The sequence below is a fragment of the Coregonus lavaretus genome (genome assembly GCF_964263955.1).
Source record: "Coregonus lavaretus genome assembly, chromosome: 16".
In the NCBI taxonomy this organism is placed as follows: Eukaryota; Metazoa; Chordata; class Actinopteri; order Salmoniformes; family Salmonidae; genus Coregonus; species Coregonus lavaretus.
Window position 1 is genome coordinate 34,492,097 of NC_140003.1, and position 26,680 is coordinate 34,518,776.

The 26,680-nt window shown below is 41.9% G+C and overlaps 1 protein-coding gene across 1 annotated transcript; it reads right to left on the reverse strand.

Annotated features, from left to right (window-relative positions):
* Positions 1 to 4,090: 4,090 nt before the first annotated feature.
* Positions 4,091 to 6,859, reverse strand: LOC311143246 (ribulose-phosphate 3-epimerase-like). The gene is made up of 6 exons (XM_084179058.1): positions 6,636 to 6,859; positions 6,134 to 6,213; positions 5,794 to 5,933; positions 5,468 to 5,602; positions 4,785 to 4,871; positions 4,091 to 4,656 (listed from the first exon to the last, which is right to left on the reverse strand). The coding sequence occupies exons 1-6, from the start codon at positions 6,755 to 6,757 to the stop codon at positions 4,534 to 4,536; spliced, it is 687 nt and encodes a 228-aa protein (XP_084035184.1). The 5' UTR covers positions 6,758 to 6,859; the 3' UTR covers positions 4,091 to 4,533.
* Positions 6,860 to 26,680: the final 19,821 nt, after the last annotated feature.

Here is a 26,680-nt window from a genome sequence, read left to right on the forward strand (position 1 = left end):
TGTCAGGGACAAGATTGCAGACCTACACAAGGCTGGAATGGGCTACAAGACCATCGCCAAGCAGCTTGGTGCGATTATTCGCAAATGGAAGAAACACAAAAGAACTGTCAATCTCCCTCGGCCTGGGGCTCCATGCAAGATCTCACCTCGTGGAGTTGCAATGATCATGAAAACGGTGAGGAATCAGCCCAGAACTACACAGGAGGATCTTGTCAATGATCTCAAGGCAGCTGGGACCATAGTCACCAAGAAAACAATTGGTAACACACTACGCCATGAAGGACTGAAATCCTGCAGCGCCCGCAAGGTCCCCCTGCTCAAGAAAGCACATATATAGGGCCGTCTGAAGTTTGCCAATTAACATCTGAATGATTCAGAGGAGAACTGCGTGAAAGTGTTGTGGTCAGATGAGACTAAAATCGAGCTCTTTGGCATCAACTCAACTCGCGGTGTTTGGAGGAGGAGGAATGCTGCCTATGACCTCAAGAACACCATCCCCACCGTCAAACATGGAGGTGGAAACATTATGCTTTGGGGGTGTTTTTCTGCTAAGGGGACAGGACAACTTAACCGCATCAAAGGGATGATGGACGGGGCCATGTACCGTCAAATCTTGGGTGAGAACCTCCTTCCCTCAGCCAGGGCATTGAAAATGGGTCGTGGATGGGTATTCCAGCGTGACAATGACCCAAAACACACGGCCAAGGCAACAAAGGAGTGGCTCAAGAAGAAGCACATTAAGGTCCTGGAGTGGCCTAGTCAGTCTCCAGACCTTAATCCCATAGAAAATCTGTGGAGGGAGCTGAAGGTTCGAGTTGCCAAACATCAGCCTCGAAACCTTAATGACTTGGAGAAGATCTGCAAAGAGGAGTGGGACAAAATCCCTCCTGAGATGTGTGCAAACCTGGTGGCCAACTACAAGAAACATCTGACCTCTGATTGCCAACAAGGGTTTTGCCACCAAGTACTAAGTCATGTTTTGCAGAGGGGTCAAATACTTATTTCCCTCATTAAAATGCAAATCAATTTATAACATTTTTGACATGCGTGACATGTTTTTGTTGTTATTCTGTCTCTCACTGTTCAAATAAACCTACCATTAAAATTATAGACTGATCATGTCTTTGTCAGTGGGCAAACGTACAAAATCAGCAGGGGATCAAATACTTTTTTCCCTCACTGTATGATACATGATAATCATACATAATGACTACTCGTTATTGCTAATTGATTTCACATAGTGGTCACCACAATTGGTCACCATATAAAAGGGTGTGTGTGAATACTTGCAATTTCTTTCAACATGTAACAGGATAGACAGCAAGGGAGAGGAAGAAATCAAAGAGCTTGTGGACAAGGTGCCCATCAAAGAGGTCAAAGAGGTGGACATCAGAGGTCGTGTCTACACTTGACACTTACATGCGACTTCTGCTATCAGAATACGAAGATCGCATTGAAAAGACGGGTCTACTCGCTTTTGTGGTCTGATTGGGTTCAGATCTGGCTGACCATTTCAGGTGGTGGTCATGGATTTATTGTGTGCGGATTTCTCCCCAGTCTGGATGCAATCAGGCTACCGAAAGCACATACAGTGGGTGACGTCACCAGCATTCCTCCCACAAGTCTCCAGAAAACCTGTGTTTTGGGACAGAGAGGCACCTTTTCATTATAACGTTGGTGGAAATGCATTCCTAGCATGTGAGGAACGTGTTTGCTGGCCTCAAATGCTAGCTAATATTTAGAAACAATATGCTAACCCGTTTGCAATCCCTTTAGCGGTGCTTGCTAGCTTGCTGGCTAGCTACAGAGGTTAGCTGGCTAGTTAGCTACAGTAGTTAGCTACTGCCATCAGTTGTTGTTGTGTTATTATCATAGTTAGCCTATTCCACCGTTTATAGAATGCATACTGGCGTTTGAATATAGCGCGGGAAATGGGAATCCGGACACAGATTTAAATGTAGGTGCATGACGCGTTCGGAATTCCATGTCAGAACTATGATTAGAATACTAAAGCTGCATGAACTGTCAAGTCTAGACACGGCCTCTAGAGAGCGAGGCAGTCGACAGGAAACTGTTGTGTCTAATGAAGTCCGGCCATCGTCCTTGACCATGTGGTAAACAGAGGCCTTACCATGCCAGATTAGTTCACCCCAATCTGAAAAGAAAACCGGTAAGTCTGCAGGATATGCACTATGCTTTACCATTACATTTACAGTAAATGACATATAAATTCACAAAACATGTTACACTATTCTTACAGTGTACCCTGTTCTACCCTCAGAATTGACAGAAGACCCCATGTTGGTGGCCGTGTGCTGACCGACCAGCAGGAGTGGGCAGTGGTGGAAATGGTGAGGGCCAGGAATGACATTGCCATTGAGGAGAACGATGACACCTTTGCCAATGTGGCATCCATCAGCCTACCAACAATCGGCCACCTTTTGAAGAGGCACCAGGTATCTATGAAACACATTTACCAAGTGCCTGGACAACGTGGAGGAAACCGCTCCATGTGCGCAGCTATCTCTGAAGATGGTGTAGGCCATTACTTGGATCCAACAACGCTGCACACCTCATTGTGTTTCTCAATCAAATTGAGCAGGCCTATCAAGGTGAAGGGGTCACCTATGTAATTGTGTGGGACAATGTCAGGTTCCACCATGCAGAGGTGGTTCAGGCATAGTTTTCGGGCCCATCCCTGATTTGTGACCCTATACCTGCCCCCATACTCTCCTTTCCTCATCCCTATTTAGTTTTTTTTTTCAGCATGGAGGTGGAGGATGTACGATCACCATCCCTATGAGCGTGCCGCCCTCCTTCTGGCCATGGATGAGGCATGCGACGACGTCAATGCAGAACCAATGTCAAGCTTGGATTTGCCATGTCAAAAGGTGTTTCCTGTGGTGCATGAACAATGAGGACATTCACTGTGATGTGGATGAGAATGTATGGCCAAATGCTCAAGACAGGCTTGATGCAAATGAATGCGTGTTAAACGTTATGTTTTATTTTCATTCATTTAATTTCTTACACTTGATTACAGACAGTAAACCATGTTGCAATTATATCTGAAAAATAAAATGTTTTTTTGAATGGTTGTAGAGGATGTCTTCATTGATCACACATTGGATAGATATTATGGAAATTATAGATTTTCTGTAAATTTTGTTGGGTAATGTAAGTGTATTGCGTAATGTGAAAACTAATTTACAGTACTGTAGCATATTCCTTTCAGCACTTCTATGGCCGATTTGAAACGCATATCTTGCATTGCTTGCTATTGGATTAACTGGTAGTTAAAATGACTAAATTGAAAAGATATCATTGTGTGTTGGTGATTAAACTAATATTCTCATTACATTTCACAAACGTATATTTTGAGTGGTTGTGTGGTGAGATGTTTACAATCCAAATGAATGCACAATGACCGGTTTTGAATGAAAGACTGGCTGCTTTAGAAGTGTGCCCAGTTTGGAGTTTTGTACTAAGAGTTGTGAAAATGTACCAAATACTTGTGAAAATGGTACCAAAGCGATTAATAAAAACTAATAGCGAGCAATTTTCCAACAATTTCCCCCACTCTTCCCTACCAGCGAGGCAAGGAAATTCTGACAAAGTTTGAGAATATTTTTCAACAAAAGTAAAAGGACAGTAATGTTACGAGTAAAGTAGGTATCCCAGGTTTAAATAGACGTTAAGATATTGTTTCAAGAAAGGAGTGTATATATTTGGCCTGGTGACACGGTTTTATGCACTGACTGAATGGAAGCTTTTAATTATGAATAGGCTATTTTACTCCGCTGGTCTCGGGAAGAAATTACGAGTCCTCACTGTCCAAGACCGAGTAAAAATGTATCTGACACCGAGACACTCAATGTGGTCTCGAGTACTACAACACTGAGTAAAATACTGCTGGGCAGATCAAGAAGAGGAGGGATTCCATGTATCATGTGACAGGGGAAATGGTAAGTTATTTCAACAGGGCAGTGACAAAATACTAGCCTGTCCTAAAAACTTCATGATTTGGCCTCTCATTCTGCAGTCCTGTATCAAACACCTCTCACTCTCTCTCACCCACTAGCAAAGAAAACACCTTAAATTCTGTTTTTTATTTTTTTGTCAGACATAACTATCATTAGTTTGACATAACAGTATTCAAAAAAATATTCAGGAATGTTTACAATGATTGTGTGCAGTCAACGTTACCACTGTTCCACTCTCATTAAAGTGTTAATTTATCCACAGGCTTAAGCTGGTAGGTGGGTAAATTGTTGGTTGAGTAGTGATCCTGGCTGAGTGTGTGGGGCTTTGGGGTTGGTTCTGATGTTCTGGGGTATTGAGGGGCAGGGGCGCAGCCTCACTGGCTCAATCTGTAACATCAGCACACTGGTCTGCAGGGCACCCACTTCCACACCCCTCCCTCACCACCAAAGATAAACATATGTTGACTGTCCCACTTCAGGGTGTAGTAGCATGTTGCTATGGCGTTCTGGTGTGAGGCATTACTGTGGTGATCTCCAGGCAGGGGGCGTGTCAACGGTCCAGCGAGCGTTTCTGCATGGCCTCAGAGACGGCAGTCCTCAGCATGGCGATGACAGAGCGAGGGTCGTCACTGCTCACCACCGCACTGCCCGACACGATCATGTTAGCGCCCGCCTACCAGAGAGACACACAGAAAGAGAAACACACACACAGTGAACACCCATGGATGGACACAAGCAACAAGACAATGCAGTTAAGCATCAGGACCCAAAGGGGCATGGTATGGGGAGGCATGTACACACCTCAGCACACTTGTGGATGGTAGAGGGACCCACTCCTCCGTCCACCTCAATGTCCAGAGAGGGAAACTGACTCCTCAGCCAACTAACCTGGACAAACAGAAACAGACAATGGAATGTCAATGACACGTCCCAAATATGCCACACATGGACCACATGTCCAAAACGGACACAACAAATAGATTCAATCAAGCCACACACAAATCCACAGACAACAAACAGTGAGAATCAAACAAAACAGAGAGACACACAGAGAACCCCCCTAACACATTGATCAGACAACTTCAAACTACATGTCACTTACCTGCCACAAGCAGATAACATTACTAAAATGTCTTATTCATTCTCAGATGACACAATGTCAACTGAGGGTATTGTAACAAACCTCTGCATTCAAATGAATCTGAGTGACCTTGTGTATAAATCAGATTACAGATGAGGACAAAGAAGCTTTTTCATGCAGCTTATCATACACATGCTCTCTAGTGAGACAAATATAAGCCACAAAATAACACATAGGCTGCGTTTACACAGGCAGGCCAATTTTGATATTTTGCCCAATTATGGCCAACAGATCTGATCTGATTGGTCAAAATACCAACTAGTGGCAAAAACTATCAGAATTGGATGGGCTGCCTGTGTAAATGCAGCCTGATAGACAGACAGACACAACCACAACACACTACCTTCGGCATCATGTCCTCCATGAACTTCTGGCCTCCAAAGCCAGGCTCCACAGTCATGACCAGCGCCATGTCAATCTGTCCTGCCCATGGGGCCAACTCCTCTACTGTGGTCCCAGGCTTTATGGCCAGGCCCACCTAAAACACACACACACACACAGTGTGACATTACCATACATGGGTGAAGACGCACAACTGTTAGACGACACATAGTTGTGAACTTTCTCTGACTATGAATCTGTGACCATCCATTTCTCTCGCTCTCTGACCTCCCATATCTGGACCTCACCTCTGGTCTTTCTATAGTCAACTTTGCCTCTCTGTCTCACCTTCATGCCACTCTCTCTGATCTCCTTAATGAGGTTTCCAGCATTGGTAGTGGTCTCCAGGTGGAACGTGTACTGATTAGCTCCTGCTGCTGCCATGGGTTTCACCCACTGCTCCGGCCTCGACACCATCATGTGCATGTCTATAGGAGAGAAACATACACACACAGACACTTTTGAGATGGCTTCTATGCAAAGAAGAACAAAGTAGCATGGTGGCCCCAGTGTCAGTAATAATGGTACCTGTGGTCAGCACATTCAGCTAGAATAAATAGGTCAATGTTTTGTTGTCATACAACAGGGATATATTGTAACCATATCAGAGTGTGGTTTCATTACTGACCAAAGAAAGGGTCTGGCCCCACGCAGTTCCTCAGGCACTCCACCATGGGATGGCCAAACGTGATGTTGGGGACAAAATGACTTCAGGGGAACGAGATAAAATCATTATCCTCATGTGACTGATTCTACTCCTGTCACATTGGTGCTGCTACAAGGCAGGCAGATCAATAACAAAAAATGCTAATCACAGTGCTGAATAAAACATAAACTGACCAAAGATAAGTGAACAGAGGATGTCGTAAACAGAGTTGCAGAATGTTATGCAATATGGACTGGTTTTGCAATCTGCCATGATGTTGACATCACCCATAAGGACTTTTAGCTTGACTTCTAACAAGAGATTAACACAAGTCAACAGCAGCAGCAGTGATTGCTAACGTTAACTAAAATGTGCATTCATTCACAGTGTTACAGCTAACGTTAGCTAGTTAACTGCCTGATTTGTGATTTCTATTGGACTGAGGCTATGCTAGTTAGCTAGCGTGCTCTCTGGATTTGCTCACCCGTCCATAACGTCGAGGTGCAGGTAGTCAGCCCCGCACTCCATCATTCGGACGCATTCACTGCCCAGGCAGGCGAGATCACTGCTGAGTATTGACGGGCCTATCTTTGCGCTGTAAGACATGTTGAAGGTCTCTGCTCTGTGTGCTTGATTGCAGTTCAAGAAGTACTCCAACGTGCGAGTTTGCTACTTCCGTGTTCAACGCTGCTTTCAAAATAAAAGTTCAAACACCTCGAACGTTGCTGTTCCAAAAGTTGCCACTGGATGGCGTATAAATCATACTGAATTGACACCACTTTTCACATATTTTCCCGTGTTGAAAAATAACTTTATATTGCCCACACAGCTCATATCTTTTCTCAGTTGGCTGTAAGAGTTAGTGGACAGGGCGTTTGACTGAAGGTTGACAGGGAGAGATGAGCTGGGTTGGGCCCCATCCCTGAGAATATGGGGGACCGTTTCAGTGTGTGTGAGAACTGGCAGCCCACTGAGAACAGGAGTCAGGGCCAGACAGGGCCAAGGTCAATGGTCACACAAAGGACTCTCTCTCTCTCTCTCTCTCTCTCTCTCTCTCTCTCTCTCTCTCTCTCTCTCTCTCTCTCTCACACACACATACACACACACACACATTTTTGTCTAAAGCGTTTTTGACTGTGCCTTGCTGTGGTCAGAGGCTTGCTTTTGGAGTGGTGTAAAGGTTATGAAGAGTTCATCCGCAGTCCAACCTCCAATCTATTATGATTTATAAAAATGTGAAAAATGAATTACTGGAAATTCCAGCAGCATTTTCTGTGGCCACTATAGGCCCAGTCACATCCATGAGGGTAAACACCAATGTGACATTTATGGGTTTGGGCTGCGGGTCGCGTTACCTCTGTAGAGATGATGGTGAGCCATGGTGGCATGGTATGCACCAGGGGACAGGAAGGTAATATGTTATTCTCACGTTGGCTTGAGTTAGAGTAAGTGGTTGTCATGGTGAATGGGTAAGAGCCCCTTGAGTAAGAGCCCCTGAGGGAGAGCTTTAAAGATTTAGGATTTGACAGCCTCTCCATACACACACACACACACACACACACACACACACACACACACACACACACACACACACACACACACACACACACACACTCTCTCTCTCTCTTTCTCTCTCAGATGCCATCCTGAGAGCTTTAGAGGTGATAAAGTAGTGTCCTGCAGGGGTACAATGAAGGCCATTTGTAAAGAGGCCAGGCAGGGTTGTCTTGAATACAAATCTACCTGTCTGCTCTATAATATATATTGTTTCTCTGAGGTTAAGAGGGTTTCCACTGGGCACAGATGTCAATTCAACGACTATTCCACTTAGTTCCACGTCATTTAAGTGACATGGAAACAACGTTGATTCAACTAGTGTGTGTCCAGTGAGTTAATATTCTTGACTTTACATGAGGTGACATTGTAAAGTGGTGCTCTCGGCGGTGGAAGTTTTAGTGGGAAGGCAGACAAGATTCCCTGTGCAATGCCCAGTTTGAAAGCTTTTTGTACATGTATTTACAACAAAAACAACAGAATGACAAATTGAGAAAGTAACACAACCTGCACCGCACGCAACTGCAGGGCTCTCCAGAAGGCGGAGCGGTCTGCCCAATGCATCACCGGGGGCACACTGCCTGCCCTCCAGGACACCTACAGCACCCGATATTACTGCACTGCTGGAGCTAGGAACACAAGCATTTCGCTACACCCTCAATAACATCTGCTAAATATGTGTATGCGACCAATAAAATAAAATTTGATTTGATTTGAAAATATATTAATGACTCAAAATGCAGCTAGCCAGCTACAAACTCTAACTTGCATTTCTAACATCAAGAGCACTGGAAATCAACACAAACATTCAATCATTAAATGTGCTTTCCCGTAATCAATAATCTGTTTCCTTATTGTATGGGTTTTAATAAGGCAAGTCAGAATTATAAGGCACGAACAATTGACACCATTCTGTGACAGATATTGAGTAGAATAGTCTACACTGAACTAGGATGTAAAACGTAGGCCTAATGCTAAGAACTGAACCTAAACTAGATGTTATTTTCTGTTTGACGGTAGGTTTTGACCAGAAGCGGCGCCTCCGCTTGAGAACGCTTCGCTCCAAAAGATTGGCCGCTATGTGGGCGTGGGCATAGGCGTGAACCTATTTAAGCAAGTAAGTAAATACAATTTGTTTTTGTTTTTTTAACAATGTATTATTAGCAAGCTAGCAAGCCAACTTTACATACTATAGCTAAGTGAAATATCATCAGCTAGCTAACTTCATATTAGCTTGTTATCTTGATATAAGCATATTTATCATATCAGTAAATTAAAAACTCATGCTCCAAATGCATTTGTAGTTAACAGCAATTGAAGAGGGTGAAAGGATTTTCTGCTCCAGCTGTCAGAAAAGGGTGTACTAGTTAGATAGGGCAGGTTGTGGGATAACATTATGAAAAGATTATCCAGTATAGTCCTAGATTGGAAATATATGAAGGCAGACAGATAGATAATAGTCAGGGCTGTGTAATTGTAATATAATGAAGCCTGTTACTTTGTGATGTTGTCTGTCCTCAGATATGGAGAGCTGCAAAAGCCTGTCTGCAGATGAAGAGGTCCAGTTAATTTTTTTCCTCTGAAGCTAAGCAGGGTTGGTCCTGGTTGGTCCCTGGATGGGAGACCAGATGCTGCTGGAAGTGGTGTTGGAGGGCCAGTAGGAGGCACTCTTTCCTCTCATCTAAAAAAATATCCCAATACCCCAGGGCAATAATTGGGGACATTGCCCTGTGTAGGGTGCGGTGTAGGGTGTTAACCCCAGTGTCCTGGCTAAATTCCCAATCTGATGGCCCATACCATCATGGCCACCTAATCATCCCCAGCATCCAATTGGCTCATTCATCCATCCCCCATGACTCAGCCATGCCTCATTGCCCATCCAACATTTCCTCATCTCCCACCCCGTCTAATGCGACTAGCCCCAATGCTCCTCCCTCTTTTTCCCCTGCCCCGCTACACAGCTTCTCCCAGCAGGCAGTCACTGAGTCTGAGGTGCTAAAGGAGCTCCTTATACTTGACCCCAAAAAAACATCTGGGTCAGATGGTTTAGATCCTTTCTTCTTTAAGGTTGCAGCCCATATCATTGCCAAGCCTATCTCTGACCTTTTTAACCTGTCTCTCCTCTCTGGGGAGGTTCCCATTGCTTGGAAGGCAGCCAAGGTGCATCCTTTATTTAAAGGGGGAGATCAAGCTGATCCTAACTGTTATAGGCCAATTTCTATTTTGCCCTGTTTATCAAAAGTGTTGGAAAAACTTGCCAAAATTCAACTAACTGGCTTTCTTGATGTCTGTAGTATTCTCTCTGGTATGCAATCTGGTTTCCGCTCAGGTTATGGATGTGTCACTGCAACCTTAAAGGTCCTAAATGATGTCACCATTGCCCTTGATTCTAAGCAATGTTGTGCTGCTATTTTTATTGACTGGGCCAAAGCTTCTGATACGATAGACCATTCCATTCTTGTGGGCCGGCTAAGGAGGATTGGTGTCTCTGAGGGGTCTTTGGCCTGGTTTGCTAACTACCTCTCTCAAAGAGTGCAGTGTATAAAGTCAGAACATCTGCTGTCTGAGCCACTGCCTGTCACCAAGGGAGTACCCCGAAGGCTCGATCCTAGGCCCCACGCTCTTCTCAATTTACATCAACAACATTGCTCAGGCAGTAGGAAGCTCTCTCAACCATTTATATGCAGATTATATAGTCTTATACTCAGCTGGCCCCTCCCCGGATTTTGTGTTAAACGCTCTACAACAAAGCTTTCTTAGTTTCCAATAAGCTTTCTCTGCCCTAAACCTTGTTCTGATCACCTCCAAAACCAAGGTCATGTGGTTTGGTAAGAAGAATGCCTCCCCTGAGGGTTTAGAGCTTGAGGTAGTCACCTCATACAAGCACTTGGGAGTATGGCTAGACGGTACACTGTCCTTCTCTCAGCACATATCAAAGCTGCAGGCTAATGTTAAATCTAGACTTGGTTTCCTCTATCATAATCGCTCCTCTTTCACCCCAGCTGCCAAATTAACCCTGATTCAGATGACCATCATACCCATGCTAGATTACGGAGATGTAATTTATAGATCGGCCGGTAAGGGTGCTCTCGAGTGGCTAGATGTTCTTTACCGTTCGGCCATCAGATTTGCCACCAATGCTCCTTATAGGACACATCACTGCACTCTATACTCCTCTGTAAACTGGTCATCTCTGTATACCTGTCGCAAGACCCACTGTTTGATGCTTATTTATAAAACCCTCTTAGGCCTCACTCCCCCCTATCTGAGATACCTACTGCAGCCCTCATCCTCCACATACAACACTCATTCTGCCAGTCACATTCTGTTAAAGGTCCCCAAAGCACACACATCCCTGGGTCGCTGCTCTTTTCAGTTCGCTGCAGCTAGCGACTGGAACTAGCTGCAAAAAACATTCAAACTGGACAGTTTTATCTCCATCTCTTAATTCAAAGACTCAATCATGGACACTCTTACTGACAGTTGTGGCTGCTTCGCGTGATGTATTGTTGTCTCTACCTTCTTGCCTTTGTGCTGTTGTCTGTGCCCAATAATGTTTGTACCATGTTTTGTGCTGCTACCATGTTGTCCTGCTGCCATGTTGTGTTGCTACCATGTTGTTGTCATGTGGTATTGCTACCATGCTGTGTGTCATGTGTTGCTACCATGCTATGTTGTTGTCTTAGGTCTCTCTTTATGTAGTGTTGTGGTGTCTCTCTTGTCGTGATGTGTGTTTTGTCCAATATTTTTATTTTTAATCCCAGCCCCCGTCCCCGCAGCAGGCCTGTTGCCTTTTGGTAGGCCGTTATTGTAAATAAGAATTTGTTCTTAACTGACTTGCCTAGTTAAATAATGGTTAAATTAAAATAATAATAATAATAATCCTCTCCCCTATAACTATTCCCCAGGTTGTTGCTGTAAATGAGAATATATTCTCAGTCAACTTACCTGGTATAATACAGGTTAAATAAAAAATAAAAATAAATGAATGTCCCAAGAGACTGCTGGCACATGCTTGTGTGCCATGGGTTGTATGTGTACTTATGTTAGCAAATGTTGTATACAACAATACAGTTAAAAGTCACACACGATGTAGGCTACAAACTTATTACAACTGTAGCAGACCAATCCTGCTCCTGGAGGTATGCTGGGTGTGCAGGGTTCTGTTCCAGCGCAGCACTAACACACCTGATTCAACCTATCAAACCTAATGAGTTGATAATAATGTGTATTATTTCTGGAATAGAAGTCTGCTCACCCTGTAGATCAGGGATCAGGGGAGCAAGGTTGGTCACCTCTGGTATGGACCTTTTTGTTTTCCCAAAATGCTTTAGTAATAATAGCCTTCTTACTATTACATTTACATTTTAGTCATTTAGCAGACGCTCTTATCCAGAGCGACTTACAGTTAGTGAATACATCTTTTTTTTTTTTTATACTGGCCCCCCGTGGGAATCGAACCCACAACCCTGGCGTTGCAAACGCCATGCTCTATCAACTGAGCTACATCCCTGCCGGCCATTCCCTCCCCTACCCTGGACGACGCTGGGCCAATTGTGCGCCGCCCATGAGTCTCCCGGTCGCGGCCGGCTGCGACAGAGCCTGGATTCGAACCAGGATCTTTAGTGGCACAGTTAGCACTGCGATGCAGTGCCTTAGACCACTGCGCCACTCAGGAGTATATGTTAGACTATGTTAGACTATGATGTCTAACATTTACAAACAAGTTAGCTTATTTGTACATTTTGAAATTATGTGTTGATTCATTCAATTTTTATTAAAAGTGAAGTGTTTAAACACTAAAAAACATTATTCAAGATGAACTAGTGTCAATGTTCATTAATCACAGATCACAATTCTACAATAAAAAGGTGTGAAGGGGATCTGTCTCTAATTTGTCTGTGTTTCTGTGTTGCTTTCTCAAATGAACATGACCTTGTTGTCCAGTTGTGAGCTCTCCAATCTGTTTTATCTGATTGTCACTCTGTCTCAGTATATCAGCCATGGGAACCAGTTTAGCAGCTTATCATAACGACATGCATCACCAATGCAGCCAGAGGCCTACAGTATGATGGCATTACATGTACAATCAATGTGCCCCTTGTCATTCTACATCTGAAGCAGAGAATAGCTAATCTCACACATCATTTTAAATGATAACACTAGATAATGTATATGAGGCTAACCATAAGCCACATTTTGTAAATGCTTTTTCTGACATGAAATTCAACCCTTGTATTCATTTATTTTTTATATATTTTTTAATTTTTATTATTTTATATCGGGGGGAATGGATCAGCTTAATATTGCAGATAGATTGTATCTTCTATCAATGTAATTGTCTGCATCACTTCCAATCCCCCATGTTTTTTATTTTTATTTTTATTTTTTATATATATACTCCCCTTTATTACTTTTCAACCCCACCATCCTTTCCCTACTTGGAGTAAATTAGTGAACAACAATGCCCAGGCCTCTACTTCTGGTCTATACTTACTATCTACACCTTATGGACAGAGTTAATTTTACAATAATTCTATTATATATATTTTTATTTATTTTATTTTTTATTGCTCCTGAACTTCTTCTACTCTCAACCTCTCCGATCATTTTCATGATGTCCATCCGGTTTGCTTCTATATGCCATATCTTTCTAACTGTGCTCTTTCCCAAAAGCTCCCAACATACAACCTATATACTTATTATGGACACAGTATGCTTACATTATTAGCTATCTTTGTTATTATTTGTTGTTATTTGTTATTAGTCCCATCCTTCAGCTCCATTCAATACCTCCCATCTATCTCTTAACACCATCCATATAGGATTTCTATTTGCCATATATATTTCAACCGTACTGTGATGTTTTACAAAAGTTCTGAACCTTTCTATTCTCATTGCTTCTACAGATTGTGAATTAAAAATAAACATTTTTGCTAAAAGTATTATTATATTATTGATTGATTGACTATGACTTTTCAGATCACCCAGTAATGCTATCTGCAAGGTTAGTTCCAGGTAAATATTGCAATCCTTTAGCCATTCCTGGACCTGTGTCCAAAAACAAGCTACAAATGGACAGAACCAAAACAAATGATCTAATGATTCTGTCTCTTCACAGCAAAATCTGCAGAGCTGGGAAGATTGTATCCCCCATATAAATAACATTCTATTGGTAGCAAGAATTTTATATAATAATTTAAATTGAAAGATTCTAATTTTTGAATCCGGTGTCGTTTTGCGTGTCAGTTCATAAACACTATGCCATGGGATCGGTACGTCAAAGATCTCTTCCCAACTATTTTGCAATCTATATGGGACGGCTGTCAATCCTTTGGTCCTTAAGTGAAACTGATATAGTTTTTTATTTATCACAGTTTTCCTTAACCAATTATGTTCTTTAATGCAAGGCCGACAGACAAGTTCCTTACTTTCTCCCCCTTCCACTTTCCTCTTCCATTTTTGCGGTAAGGCTGCAATTATTTGGTTGTAATTTTGGGTAGAGCAGACATTTCCATATGTTTTTGTCAGCTGCATGTGCGACATAACTCCACCAGTCCTACCGATGATATCATTTACGAAGATTATACCTTTTTTAAACATTCTGTCAAAAAAGAAAGGTTTTTTGTCAATTAGTATATTTGAATTTAACCACAATATTTGTTGCATTATTTGTTCTGTCGTTTCTGGAGGATTAAATTGAAATTGCAACCAACTTTCTATGGCTTGTTTTAGAAATAGTGACATTTGGGAGATTATTTCCTTTTCAAATAACTAAAAGTGAGTGGTTGTAATCTGAATAAAGGGAAAAAGGCCTTTCTTGAACATTGGGTGAGACAATCTTACTAATTTACTTGAGAACCAGTTCGGATTTAAGTATAACTTTTGTATGACTGAAGCTTTTAGTGATAGGTCTAATGCTTTAATATTTAATAATTTCTGTCCTCCGAATTCATATTCATTATATAAATATGCTCTTTTAATTTTGTCTGGCTTGCCGTTCCAAATAAAATTGAATATTTTTTTCTCATATAATTTAAAAAACTGTTCGCTAGGCGTAGGCAAGACCATAAGCAAATAGGTAAACTGGGATAATACTAAAGAGTTAATCAGGGTGATTTTTCCACAAATAGACAGGTATTTTCCTTTAGCCATTATTTACTATTTTACACCTATGGTTACTATACATGATTTTGACCCATTTTATAAGAGATTCTCCAAAATTGAAATGCTCCAGGCATTTATATATAAACCCCAGTCGAACTTTATCAAATGCCTTTTCGAAGTCTGCTATGAACAGCAGGCCTGGTTTCCCATATTTTCCATAGTGTTCTATTGTTTCCAATACTTGCCTTATATTATCTCCAATGTATCTTCCATGTAAAAAACCTGTCTGATTAGAATGAATAATATCCGACAATACCTTTTTAATTCTATGCGCTATACATTTTGCTAGGATTTTTGCATCACAACACTGAAGTGTAAGGGGCCTCCAATTTATTAAATGGACTGGATCTTTATATTTTCTACTTGTATCCTGTTTCAGTAATAATGAGATCTTCTTCTTGAGTGTCAGACAATCTACCATTTACATAGGAGTGGTTAAAACATGCTAATAACAGTCCTCTTAGTATATCAAAAAAGGTTTGGTATACCTCAACTGGTGTGCCATCCAACCCTGGAGTTTTCCCAGACTTAAAGTCTTTAATTGCATCCAGAAGTTCCTCCTCTGTAATTTCACCTTCACATGAGTCTTTCTGTGTGGCTGTTAATTTGACATTATCAATAGAAAAAAAATCTCTACAATTAGCTTCAGTTAGAGGAGATGGAGGCGACTGAAAAGAAAACATATGCTTAAAGTACTTTGTTTCTTCCTTCAAAATATCATTTGGTGAATTATGGGTGACTCCGTCAATTGTAACCAGTTTCATTAAGTTCTTTTTGGTAGCATTCCTATGTTGAAGATTAAAAAATAATTTTGTGCATTTTTCCCCATATTCCATCCAGTTTGCTTTATTTTTATAATATATTACACTTGATCTTTCTTGAATAAGTTTCTCCATTTATTTTTGTTTTTCCTCTAATTTATTCTGAGCCTCTATGTTACAGTTTTTATTGCCATCTATTTGTTCTGTTAGACTTTCTATTTCCTTTCTTAGTATAAACTCTTTTGACCTAAATTGCTTTTGTTTTCGAGATGAGTACTGAATTGCATGGCCTCTAAAGGCACATTTAAAGGTGTCCCATACAATAAGGGGATTCGCTGTACCTATGTTATGTTGGACAAAGTCAGTTATAAATTCCTTTGTTCTAATTATAAATAAATAATCATCCAATAGGCTTTGATTAAATTTCCAATATCCTCGCCCACGTGGAAATCCAGTAAGAGTAATGTATATGCCTATTATATGATGGTCCGACCGCATTCTGTCCCCTATCAACACTTTTTTTTACTTTTGGAGCCAACGAGAATGAGATAAGAAAGAAGTCAAGACGACTAGCTTGATTCAGTCTCCGCCATGTATATCTCACTAGATCAGTATATTAAGCCTCCATATATCTACTAGTTCTAATGTAGCCATGACATTCACAATTTTCTTAAGAGCATGTGGGTGATTGTTTGTGGTGTTATTTCCTTTACGGTCCATTGAGCTATTTAAAACAGTATTATAATCCCCCACCATAATAATATTGTCTTGAGTTGCTTGCAGGCTTGATAATTTATTATATATATTGTCAAAGAATTGTGGATCATTATTATTTGGTCCGTAAAGGTTAATGAGCCATATCTGTTTATGGTCCAATAACATATTTAAAATAATCCATCTACCTTGTGTATCTATTTGTACAATTTGCACATTCGGATCGAAATTACTATTAATTAATATCATCACCCATTTTGAATTTCTTTGCCCATGGGAGAAGTATATTTCCCCCCCCCCCCCATTCTTTTTTCCATGCTACTTCATCTCGAATTGTTGAATGAGTTTCCTGTAAACAATAGATATTATATTCCTTCTCTTTGAGCCATGTAAATATTGTTATTCTTTTGTTATTATCAGCTAAGCTATTACAATTATAACTGGCTATACTTATTTCACCATACACCATAATGAGATACAAGTTTCAAGTCTATTTATCATTATATATGTTTGTAAATTTACCAATAAAAAATAGCGTAATGATTGAGTGTCCATATAGCTGTACCGTGATATTTGCACTGCTACGGAGCAACCCTTCAATTGTTCTCCACTAATTCCCCCGCTAAAGCCCCTCCCCATCCCAAGTTGAGCCGTCATCCCAGTGATCAGCATCCCACCCACGTCCCTCCGCATCCCTAAGGCCCCGAGAGGCCAGGACCCATCCATCGAAAACAGCACACAGTACCACCCACAAAACAGAAGCAGATTAACCGCCAAAAGCATTTCCAATGCTTTCACCTCTATACATATATATAACTATTTTTTTTTTAAATTATGCATATCCTATTTTCCATCATTATCAATTAATATGCGTAATAATGTCGGCAGTTCACGCGTAGGATTCTAACATATAACCCGGATTGCCATTGTATTACATTTAATTCATTGACAAGCAATTATTATCCTAGCAAATAATTCCCGCGGTCCATCCCATACCCTCCCCCCCAACATCCCCACCCCCCCACAACAGATGCCAGACAAAAACACACGCACATACTCACATACTCCAACACACTCAACCCCCCTCCTCCACAATCCACCATAAAATCAGATACTCAACGGCTGTTATATCCCAGAGCCCAACTCGAGAAATAACTTGATTTACGAGTGCACATACAGTTAAAGCTGATTGAGAAAGCATGCAGATTGAGCAGAAATTGATAACAATGTGAGATTTGATTAATCTACTTAATCTATGTCAAGTCCTAGGTGATGGAGATCAGATCCACCCTCTTCACCTGAGACACAAACACTCTGATCCCCTGTTGTAACCATTTTCCCAAGCATCTCCATGCGGTCAGACCTTTGATTATTTTGTGCCACCTGGGCTACAATGATAAACCCCCTCTCTGATTGTCCGAGTGTGACCCCCTCCCCATGGGTTACTGCAGCCAGTGTTGCCAGCACTGCCACTACCTTGGTGGGCGTACCCCACCGGAATCCCCACCGGCTAGGTAAAAGGTCGTCAAGGTTCTCATTAGCAGCTTTGAGAATTTCCTTGTATATTATGCTCTCCCATCAGGGGGCTCTGGCTTTGTAGGACCAACCCTGCCAGGCAGGCTCAGAATCTTGAGGGGGCGGTGCTGCTCAAGTAGGTCTCTGACCGCATTTATTTCTCTGTTTAGGCTGCATATTCACAGCAGGTCCATAAAAGAGATGGGAACTTCTCTTTGGTGTATGGGTCGCTCAGGTCGGTGTCCAGGTTATAGGGTTAGGGATCTTTCCATCATGATAGGTCAATGAAAAATTAGATTAGATGTATACTATATTGAAAGTGTATATCCCTCATCTACACAAAATTGAAAGCTCTCTCTCACTACCCCTGCTCATAGACCCCCGGTCGGCTCTGGGATATGCAACCATTTCCCCTCTCACTCACTTAACGCCGCACCTTTTCAACACAAAAATGCACACCACATGGTTGACTGGGGAAGAAATGGGCCGAGCGTGCAAACGCACCCGCATCCACATCTGCTGCAAGGGGGAAAGGACGCCAGAGAGAACACAGGACCAACCACAACAACCATCCGCCAAAACAACAACCTCCCGCCAAAAAAGACATGTTCTAATTATTTGTATTTAAATATGTATTATTCTGCTTGATATATCGTTTTATCCTTTTATAAAATACTATACTTACTATAAATGTTATTTAATATTACAATCCCTATCATTGCTAGTATCAGGTGCTCCAATATTTGACTCCTCTATTACAACTTTTAGAATAGCCATGGAGTAGTCTTTGTGTCTCTGAACATTTGGTTGTCAATATATAATTTATCCACCACTAGTGCAACACGTTTCCCTTTTAATCTGTTTTCCTTGAAGATTGGATACAGAACTTTGCGCCTTTCTACAATCTCCCTCGGGAACTGATCATTCATGCCTATTTTCGTGCCAGCAAGTCTTTTTCCTAGGCTTTTCACCATAGCTTTATCCTTAAAAAAAGCAAATTTGGCAACGATTGGGCGCTCATATTTCTGTCCTCTTTTTCCGAAACGATGTACACATTCGAGTTGGATTTTATCGACAGCCTCGAGTGGGATTTGTAGCGCTGTATGCAGGAAGTCCTTCATAATATTCTCTGTTATTTCTCCCTCCTTTTCCTGAATACCCTTTTATTCTAGGTACAATTTGTAGGCTAATAAAAAATGTCAAAATTGAAAATAATGGGGTGTGGGGAGCATTGTAATTCTACCTTGTTTATTTGCTGAGAATGATTTTAGAATACAGAGACAAAATCAAAAGGTCAGGATTGCAGAGATGTTGGTGTTGATGGTGGGTGAAGAGAGATTTGCACAAAAATGTTTGCAAGTCAAAGCCACAATTTCCTTTACCCAAAGTACCCATTCATGTGCATTTTACATGTAGTCCTACAGTGCCTTCAGAAAGTATTCATACCCCTTGACTTATTCCACATTTTGTTGTGTTACAGCCTGAATTCAAAATGGATGAAAAACATTTTTATAACCCATCTACACACAATACCCCATGATAACAAAGTGAAAACATGTTTTTAGAAATGCTGGCAAATGTATTGAAAATGAAATACAGAAATATCTCATTTACATAAGTCATCACACCCCTGAGTCAATACTTTGTAGAAGCACATTTGGCAGCGACTACAGCTGTGTGTCTTTCTGGGTAAGTCTCTAAGTGTCACGATGTCCACCGAGGCTGCCCATCCTCCTTGTTCGGGCAGGCTTCGGCGTTCGTCGTCACCGGAGTACTAGCTACTGCCGATCTCATTCTCATCACTCCACTTGTCATGTCTTGTCAATCACACACACCTGGTGCTCATTCCCCTAATTAGTATGTGTATAAGTGTTCCCTCTGTTCCCCTTGTCTTTGTGAGTGATTGTTTATTGTGAGAGCATGTTAGCTCGGTTGAGCTACTCAACATTGTATTTATTCCAAGGTGGATGTTTTCCCTTGAGCTTGTTCCTTTTGACGCTTGGGGCGTTTAATATATGTGAACGCATTAAACTCTGGACTTCAGTATTTTACCTCCTGCGCCTGACTCCTTCATTTCACCTCATCACACTAAGTATGAAAAAAAAAGTATGCTCTCACTACTGTAAGTCGCTCTGGATAAGAGGGTCTGCTAAATGACAGATTTTTTCTGTGCTTAGCTCCATTCAGTTTATTTTTTATCCTGAAAAACTCCCCAGTCCTTAAAGATTACAAGCATACCCATAACATGATGCAGCCAAAACTATTCTTGAAAATATGGAGAGTGGTACTCAGTAATGTGTTGTTTTATTGGATTTGCCCCAAACATAACACTTTGTATTCAGGACCAAAACTTAATTGCTTTGCCACATTTGTTTGCACTATTACTTTAGCGCCTTGTTGCAAACAGGATGCATGTTTTGGAATATTTTTATTCTGTACAGGCTTAATTCTTTTCACTCTGTCAATTAGGTTAGTATTGTGGAGTAACTACAATGTTGTTGAGATGAGGTAGTCATTCAAAAATCATGTTAAACACTATTATTGTTAAACAGTCCATGCAACTTATTATGTGAGTTGTTAAGCACATTTTTACTCCTGAACTTATTTAGGCTTGCCTTAACAAAGGGGTTGAATACTTATTGACACAAGACATTTCAGCTTTTCATTTTTAATTATATTGTAAACATTTAAAAAAACATAAATCCTCTTTGACATTATGGGATATTGTGTGTAGGCCAGTGACAAAACAATCTATATTTAATCAATTTTAAATGCAGGCTGTAACACAGCAAAATGTGGAAAAAGTCAAGGGGTGTGAATACTTTCTGATGTGTTTTACAGGAAGTGAGCTATAATCATCAATGTCATGACACAGGTATAACGAAAGCGCCATAAGCTATAATATATGAGAATCATAATGTTAAGATACTATAATCCAATTGGTAGCTTATTACATTCATGCTTAATGTATCATTTACAATGTTATAGTGAGTGTTACTGGTGATTTCTATATTTTGGTGGGCAAATGTCACAATTTAATTTAGTCAACACATTCCCAAATGGTGGCTTTTGAGGTTGATTGATGTTTATAGCAAGCTAGCAGCACAAGCAAACATTGTTGTGCAAATCTCTCTTCACTCACCAACAACATCAACATTCTTTGTAATCCTTCTCCATGCCATTGACTTTACGATTATTGGCTTTCCAGCATCTTTTTGTTATTGTGCTTGCCCGAAACTAATGACACGTGGAGCTATGTTTCATGAATGGAAGATTTTCAAGCAAACATCTGCTCCTTACCTGATTGGTTAACGGCAGCCGTGGCCGCATGCAATTTGCATAAAGTAGAGCAGAGCTTAACTTTTTCTATCGCTCCGCTAGCAGGGTTCACACCCATCACCTTCCCACAATCCCCTTGCTCCGCTCGTGCTCCCGTTGAAAATGAATGGGAGAAGAACTTCGTCTGACAAATTTGGAAATGGTGAAAACCATATGTAAGTCATTGTAATAGTCTCCCGAGTGGCGCAGTGGTCTAAGGCACTGCATCGCAGTGCTAGCTGTGCCACTAGAGATCCTGGTTCGAATCCAGGCTCTGTCGTAGCCGGCCGCGACCGGGAGACCCATGGGGTGGCACACAATTGGCCCAGGGTAGGGGAGGGAATGGCTGGCAGGGATGTAGCTCAGTTGGTAGAGCATGGCGTTTACAATGCCAGGGTTGTGGGTTTGATTCCCACGGGGGGCCATTATTATTATTTTTAAATAATGTATGCACTCACTAACTGTAAGAGCGTCTGCTAAATGACTAAAATGTAAATGTAATGTGTCTGAATGCAACACTGTAGCCTTATAGTTTCTCTCTAATAGGGGTGTGAAACATATTATTACTGGAACTCATACGCCTCCACATTCCTTACCTTTACTGTAAACATATTTTACTACCTCATAAGCAATACTGAAGCCCCGTCTCAGTCAACATCATGGGTACTGGTGACTGGTTGTCTTCATAAAAATCCCTCTTTCATTAGTCTGTTTACCCCATGGGGACTAGCTCTGGAATGTGGCTGTGATGTTTTTGCCTTAACTTCACTTTCCAGCCCTCTGTCCAGCTGCTTTCTTCCTCTGGCCCAAACCTCCATCATCCTAGTCTCTGAGGTCACTTGTAGGCGGGTTACTCTGCCAATATATTTTTCCCTCTACTAACAATGGCATGGCATGGCCTAGATGGTTTTAATCCAACCACTCACTCCCATCCTAAGGCCATGCTGGCTCCACTTTGCAGATCATAAAGGGCTTGATTGTTATAAGCAATATGGTAGTAGGTCCTTCTATCTTGCTAGTAGACCAGGTGCAGGTGGAGGAGATTGGTGCTTGGCCTATAGTCTACTGTTAGTCCTCCTAACGTACCACACATAAGTGGTATAGAGATATCAGATGCAGGGATGGAGGTATGTGGGTAATATAGTAAAAACTAGCTGTAAGGCTGGCTGCTCTGTGATCCGTGACTTATGAAGTAACAGTGTACTGTCATAATCAGCTGAAAACAAAGAGCTCCTCGTTAAATGCGTGCTTGGTTCTCTGTCATTTGTCGAGACAAAGTGAGGAAACACCCTGTCGTCTGCAAAAATAGGGAAAAGTTCACCGGCATCGATAGAAGTGGGAGTCTAATTATGCACATACCCCCTATATCGACTTCATTATATTTCTCAATCGATTCTATTATAAGTCTGATTATTCTGGTTCTTTCAAAACATTGAGCTTTATAATGGAGAAATCAAACCCTTTTAAGGACACAATATTAGTCAATATGCATTGATGCTTATTTTTCTAGATCAGAATCTGGAGGGGTGTTTCTCTCCAATGCAATATTATGGTTTCACCTCAGATGTTCCTCCTATGAGGTCTCAGTAGTTATTTCAAACCAACTTTGATGCTGCAGTAGTTATCTACACATCAGCACTTTGATTTTATCACTTGGGCTACACGTTAACATGGCACAGGTGGCTTATTAAGGCCTAAACAGCAGCATGTGTGTCAGGCGGGTTTGAACTCATTTTACACGCTTCTAAAGCACTGATTTATTGGCTATTAATTCAACTCAGCTGGCATATTAATGCCAAACTCTCTCCAAATGTGAAGCCTGAAACAACAGAGGCAGTCTCACTGAAAACAGACATATCAGACCTCCCAGGATAGAAGCCAGATATATATTTTTTTATATTAGAGGAGAACAAGAATAAGATGTATATTTGATGGGGTGTATTTCGACTGTATTGTACATGTATTGTCTTCCAAGTAATTCCAGTAATAACAGTGATGTGGCTCTGCTAACACTTCAATAAGCATTCCTCAAGATGTGTTTGGTTTATGTGATGTAACACAGATATGTCCAGCGTGGGGTTTATCTGACCTTTGACCCCTACCATTCTCCATACAGGAACAGGAACAGCAACAGTGCTCTTTATTGTACTTCCTGGATGGTGGTTGATTTTAATGATTATACAGTCCTCCTTTGACTTACTGTACAATCAGGTCGGTCAGTGTGTTCCTCCTGGTTTCCTGCTGGGGTTGACTCTAACCTCCTGAGCAAACAGCCTGAGATGAATCTACGTCTTCAGAAGGTCTGGGGGAGTGTCAACCCTGTCGGGGGCCCGGAGGGGGAAGAGAAGGGGGAGATGGGATGGGGGATATCATATCTCCTCCCCAAGCTTGATTGTCCTGATTTATCTTATGTTTGTCTTCCTGCGCGTACGTTCTGATGAGGCCTGTGCTGGTATTTTCTCTCGTTAATGAGACGCTCGTTAGGGAAGCCCTCGTTACGTAGGAGTCTCGTTAGGCAGACGTTCATTAACAGAGCTGATGAGGGGATATCCATGAGGATGGGCAGGATGCGCAGGGAAGTGTGCGTGAGGGGTGTCACCACATCCTGTAGAGGCTACTGGGATGAGAGGGAGGGATACAGATAGACATCAAAAAAGGAGAGATAAAGGGAATTAATGATGAATATCATGTTGCTGATATTCCTCCTCTCTTCTCCTCCTGTCAGTATGAGTTTTCACTTGGACTAAGTAGTGGAATTTGAGCCATTTGGCCTATTAGCTCTTTTCTCCTAAGTCTTAAGTGTACATGTACTGTGTCTCTCTAGTAAGATTTAGTCTGTGTTTGTACCAGTTACAGGCCCAATATATCTCCCACTGTACATCTTAAAGATTATTTACTCAGTGGTCAATGCAAGGATCATGACCGGGTCATGTCACGGTCCGTCTCAGTATTTCTTTCATCGTGACCAGAGCATCAGCATTCCAGTTTAAACTGCCCTGACCGTAACTCACCACTTCAGAGGGCCGCCGTGGCCCAGCGTGTAATCGTCTGTGTAAATCCCCTCCAAGGAGAAATGGATCGTTCCATCAGTCATACAGTGCATTCGGAAAATATTCAGACCCCTCGACTTTTTCCACATTTTGTTACGTTACAGCCTTATTTTAAAATGGATTCAAAAGCTTTTTCTCATCAATATACACACAATACAGGGCCTCCTGAGTGGCGCAGCGGTCTAAGGCACTGCATCGCAGTGCTTGAGGCGTCACTACAGACCCAGGTTCAATCCTGACCACGGCTCCATTTTGCTCCTCCCTTCCTATAGGCAGAAACTCAAACAGGAAGTACGCGTGCTAAGGACTATTCAACGCTGGTCTGACCAATCGGAATCCACGCTTCAAGATAGTTTTGATCACGCAGACTGGCGATATGTTCCAGGTAGCTTGCGAAAATAATTTAGACAAATACACTGAAACGGTGACTGAGTTTATCAGGAAGTGTATATGTGATGTTGTGCCAACTGTGACTATTAAAACCTACCCTAACCAGAAACCGTGGATAGATGGCAGCATTCGCGCAAAACTGAAAGCGCAAACCACTGCATTTAACCATGGCAAGATGACTGGGAATATGGCAGAACACAAACAGTGTAGCTACTCACTCCGCAAGGTAATTAAACTGGCAAAACATCAGTATAGAGACAAAGTGGAGTCGCAATTCAACGGCTTACACAAGACGTATGTGGCAGTGTCTACAGACAATCACGGACTACAAAAGGAAAACCAACCACGTCGCCGATACCGACGTCTCGCTTCCAGGCAAGCTAAACACCTTCTTCGCCCGCTTTGAGGACAGGTAAGGTAGAGGATCGTATTACCTCTACCTTACCTGTCACCCTAGACCCACTTCAATTTGCTTACCGCCCCAATAGATCCACAGACGATGTAATCGCCATCACACTGTACACTGCCCTATCCCATCTGGACAAGAGGAATACCTATGTAAGAATGCTGTTCATTGACTATAGCTCAGCATTCAACACCATAGCACCCTCCAAGCACATCATTAAGCTCGAGGCCCTGGGTCTGAACCCCGCCCTGTGCAACTGGGTCCTGGACTTCCTGACGGGCTGCCCCCAGGTGGTGAAGGTAAGAAACAACATCTCCACTTCGCTGATCCTCAACACTGGGGCCCCACAAGGGTGCGTGCTCAGCCAACAATGACGAGACTGCCTACAGGGAGGAGGTGAGGGCTCTCGGAGTGTGGTGCCAGGAAAATAACCTCTCACTCAACGTCAACAAAACAAAGGAGATGATTGTGGACTTCAGGAAATAGCAGAGGGTGCACCCCCCTATCCACATCGACGGGACCGCAGTGGAGAAGATGGAAAGCTTCAAGTTCCTGGGCGTACACATCACTGACAAACTGAAATGGTCCACCCACGCAGACAGTGTGGTGAAGAAGGCGCAACAGAGCCTCTTCAACCTCAGGAGGCTGAAGAAATTTGGCTTGGCACCTAAAACCAAACTTTTACAGATGCACAATTGAGAGCATCCTGTCGGGCTGTATCACCGCCTGGTATGGCAACTGCACCGCCCGCAACCGCAGGGCTCTCCAGAGGGTGGTGCGTTCTGCCGAACGCATTACCGGGGGCAAACTACCCGCCCTCCAAGACACATACAGCACCCGATGTCACAGGAAGGCCAAAAAGATCATCAAGGACATCAACCACCCGAGCCACTGCCTGTTCACCTTGCTATCATACAGAAGGTGAGGTCAGTACAGGTGCATCAAAGCTGGGACCGAGAGAATGAAAAACAGCTTCTATCTCAAGGCCATCAGACTGTTAAATAGCCATCACTAGCACATTAGAGGCTGCTGCTGCCTATTGAAATCACTGACCACTTTAAGAAATGGAACACTAGTCACATTAATAATGTTTACATATCTTGCACTACTCATCTCATATGTATATACTGTATTCTATTCTATTCTATAATATTCTACTGTATCTTAGTCAATGCCGCTCTGTCATTGCTTGTCGATATATGTATATATTCTTAAATTCCATTCCTTACTAGATTTGTGTGTATTGGGTATATGTTGTGAAATTGTTAGATATTACTTGTTAGATATTACTGCACTGTCGGAGCTAGAAGCACAAGCATTTCGCTACACCCCCAATAACATCTGCTAAACACGTGTATGTGACAAATAACATTTGATTGGATTTGATTGGATGTATGTATGTTACCATGGAAAACAAGGACATTTCTAAGTGACCCCAAACTTTTGAACGGAAGTGTATATATATATATATACAGTGGGGGAAAAAAGTATTTAGTCAGCCACCAATTGTGCAAGTTCTCCCACTTAAAAAGATGAGAGAGGCCTGTAATTTTCATCATAGGTACACGTCAACTATGACAGACAAATTGAGAAAAAAAATCCAGAAAATCACATTGTAGGATTTTTAATGAATTTATTTGCAAATTATGGTGGA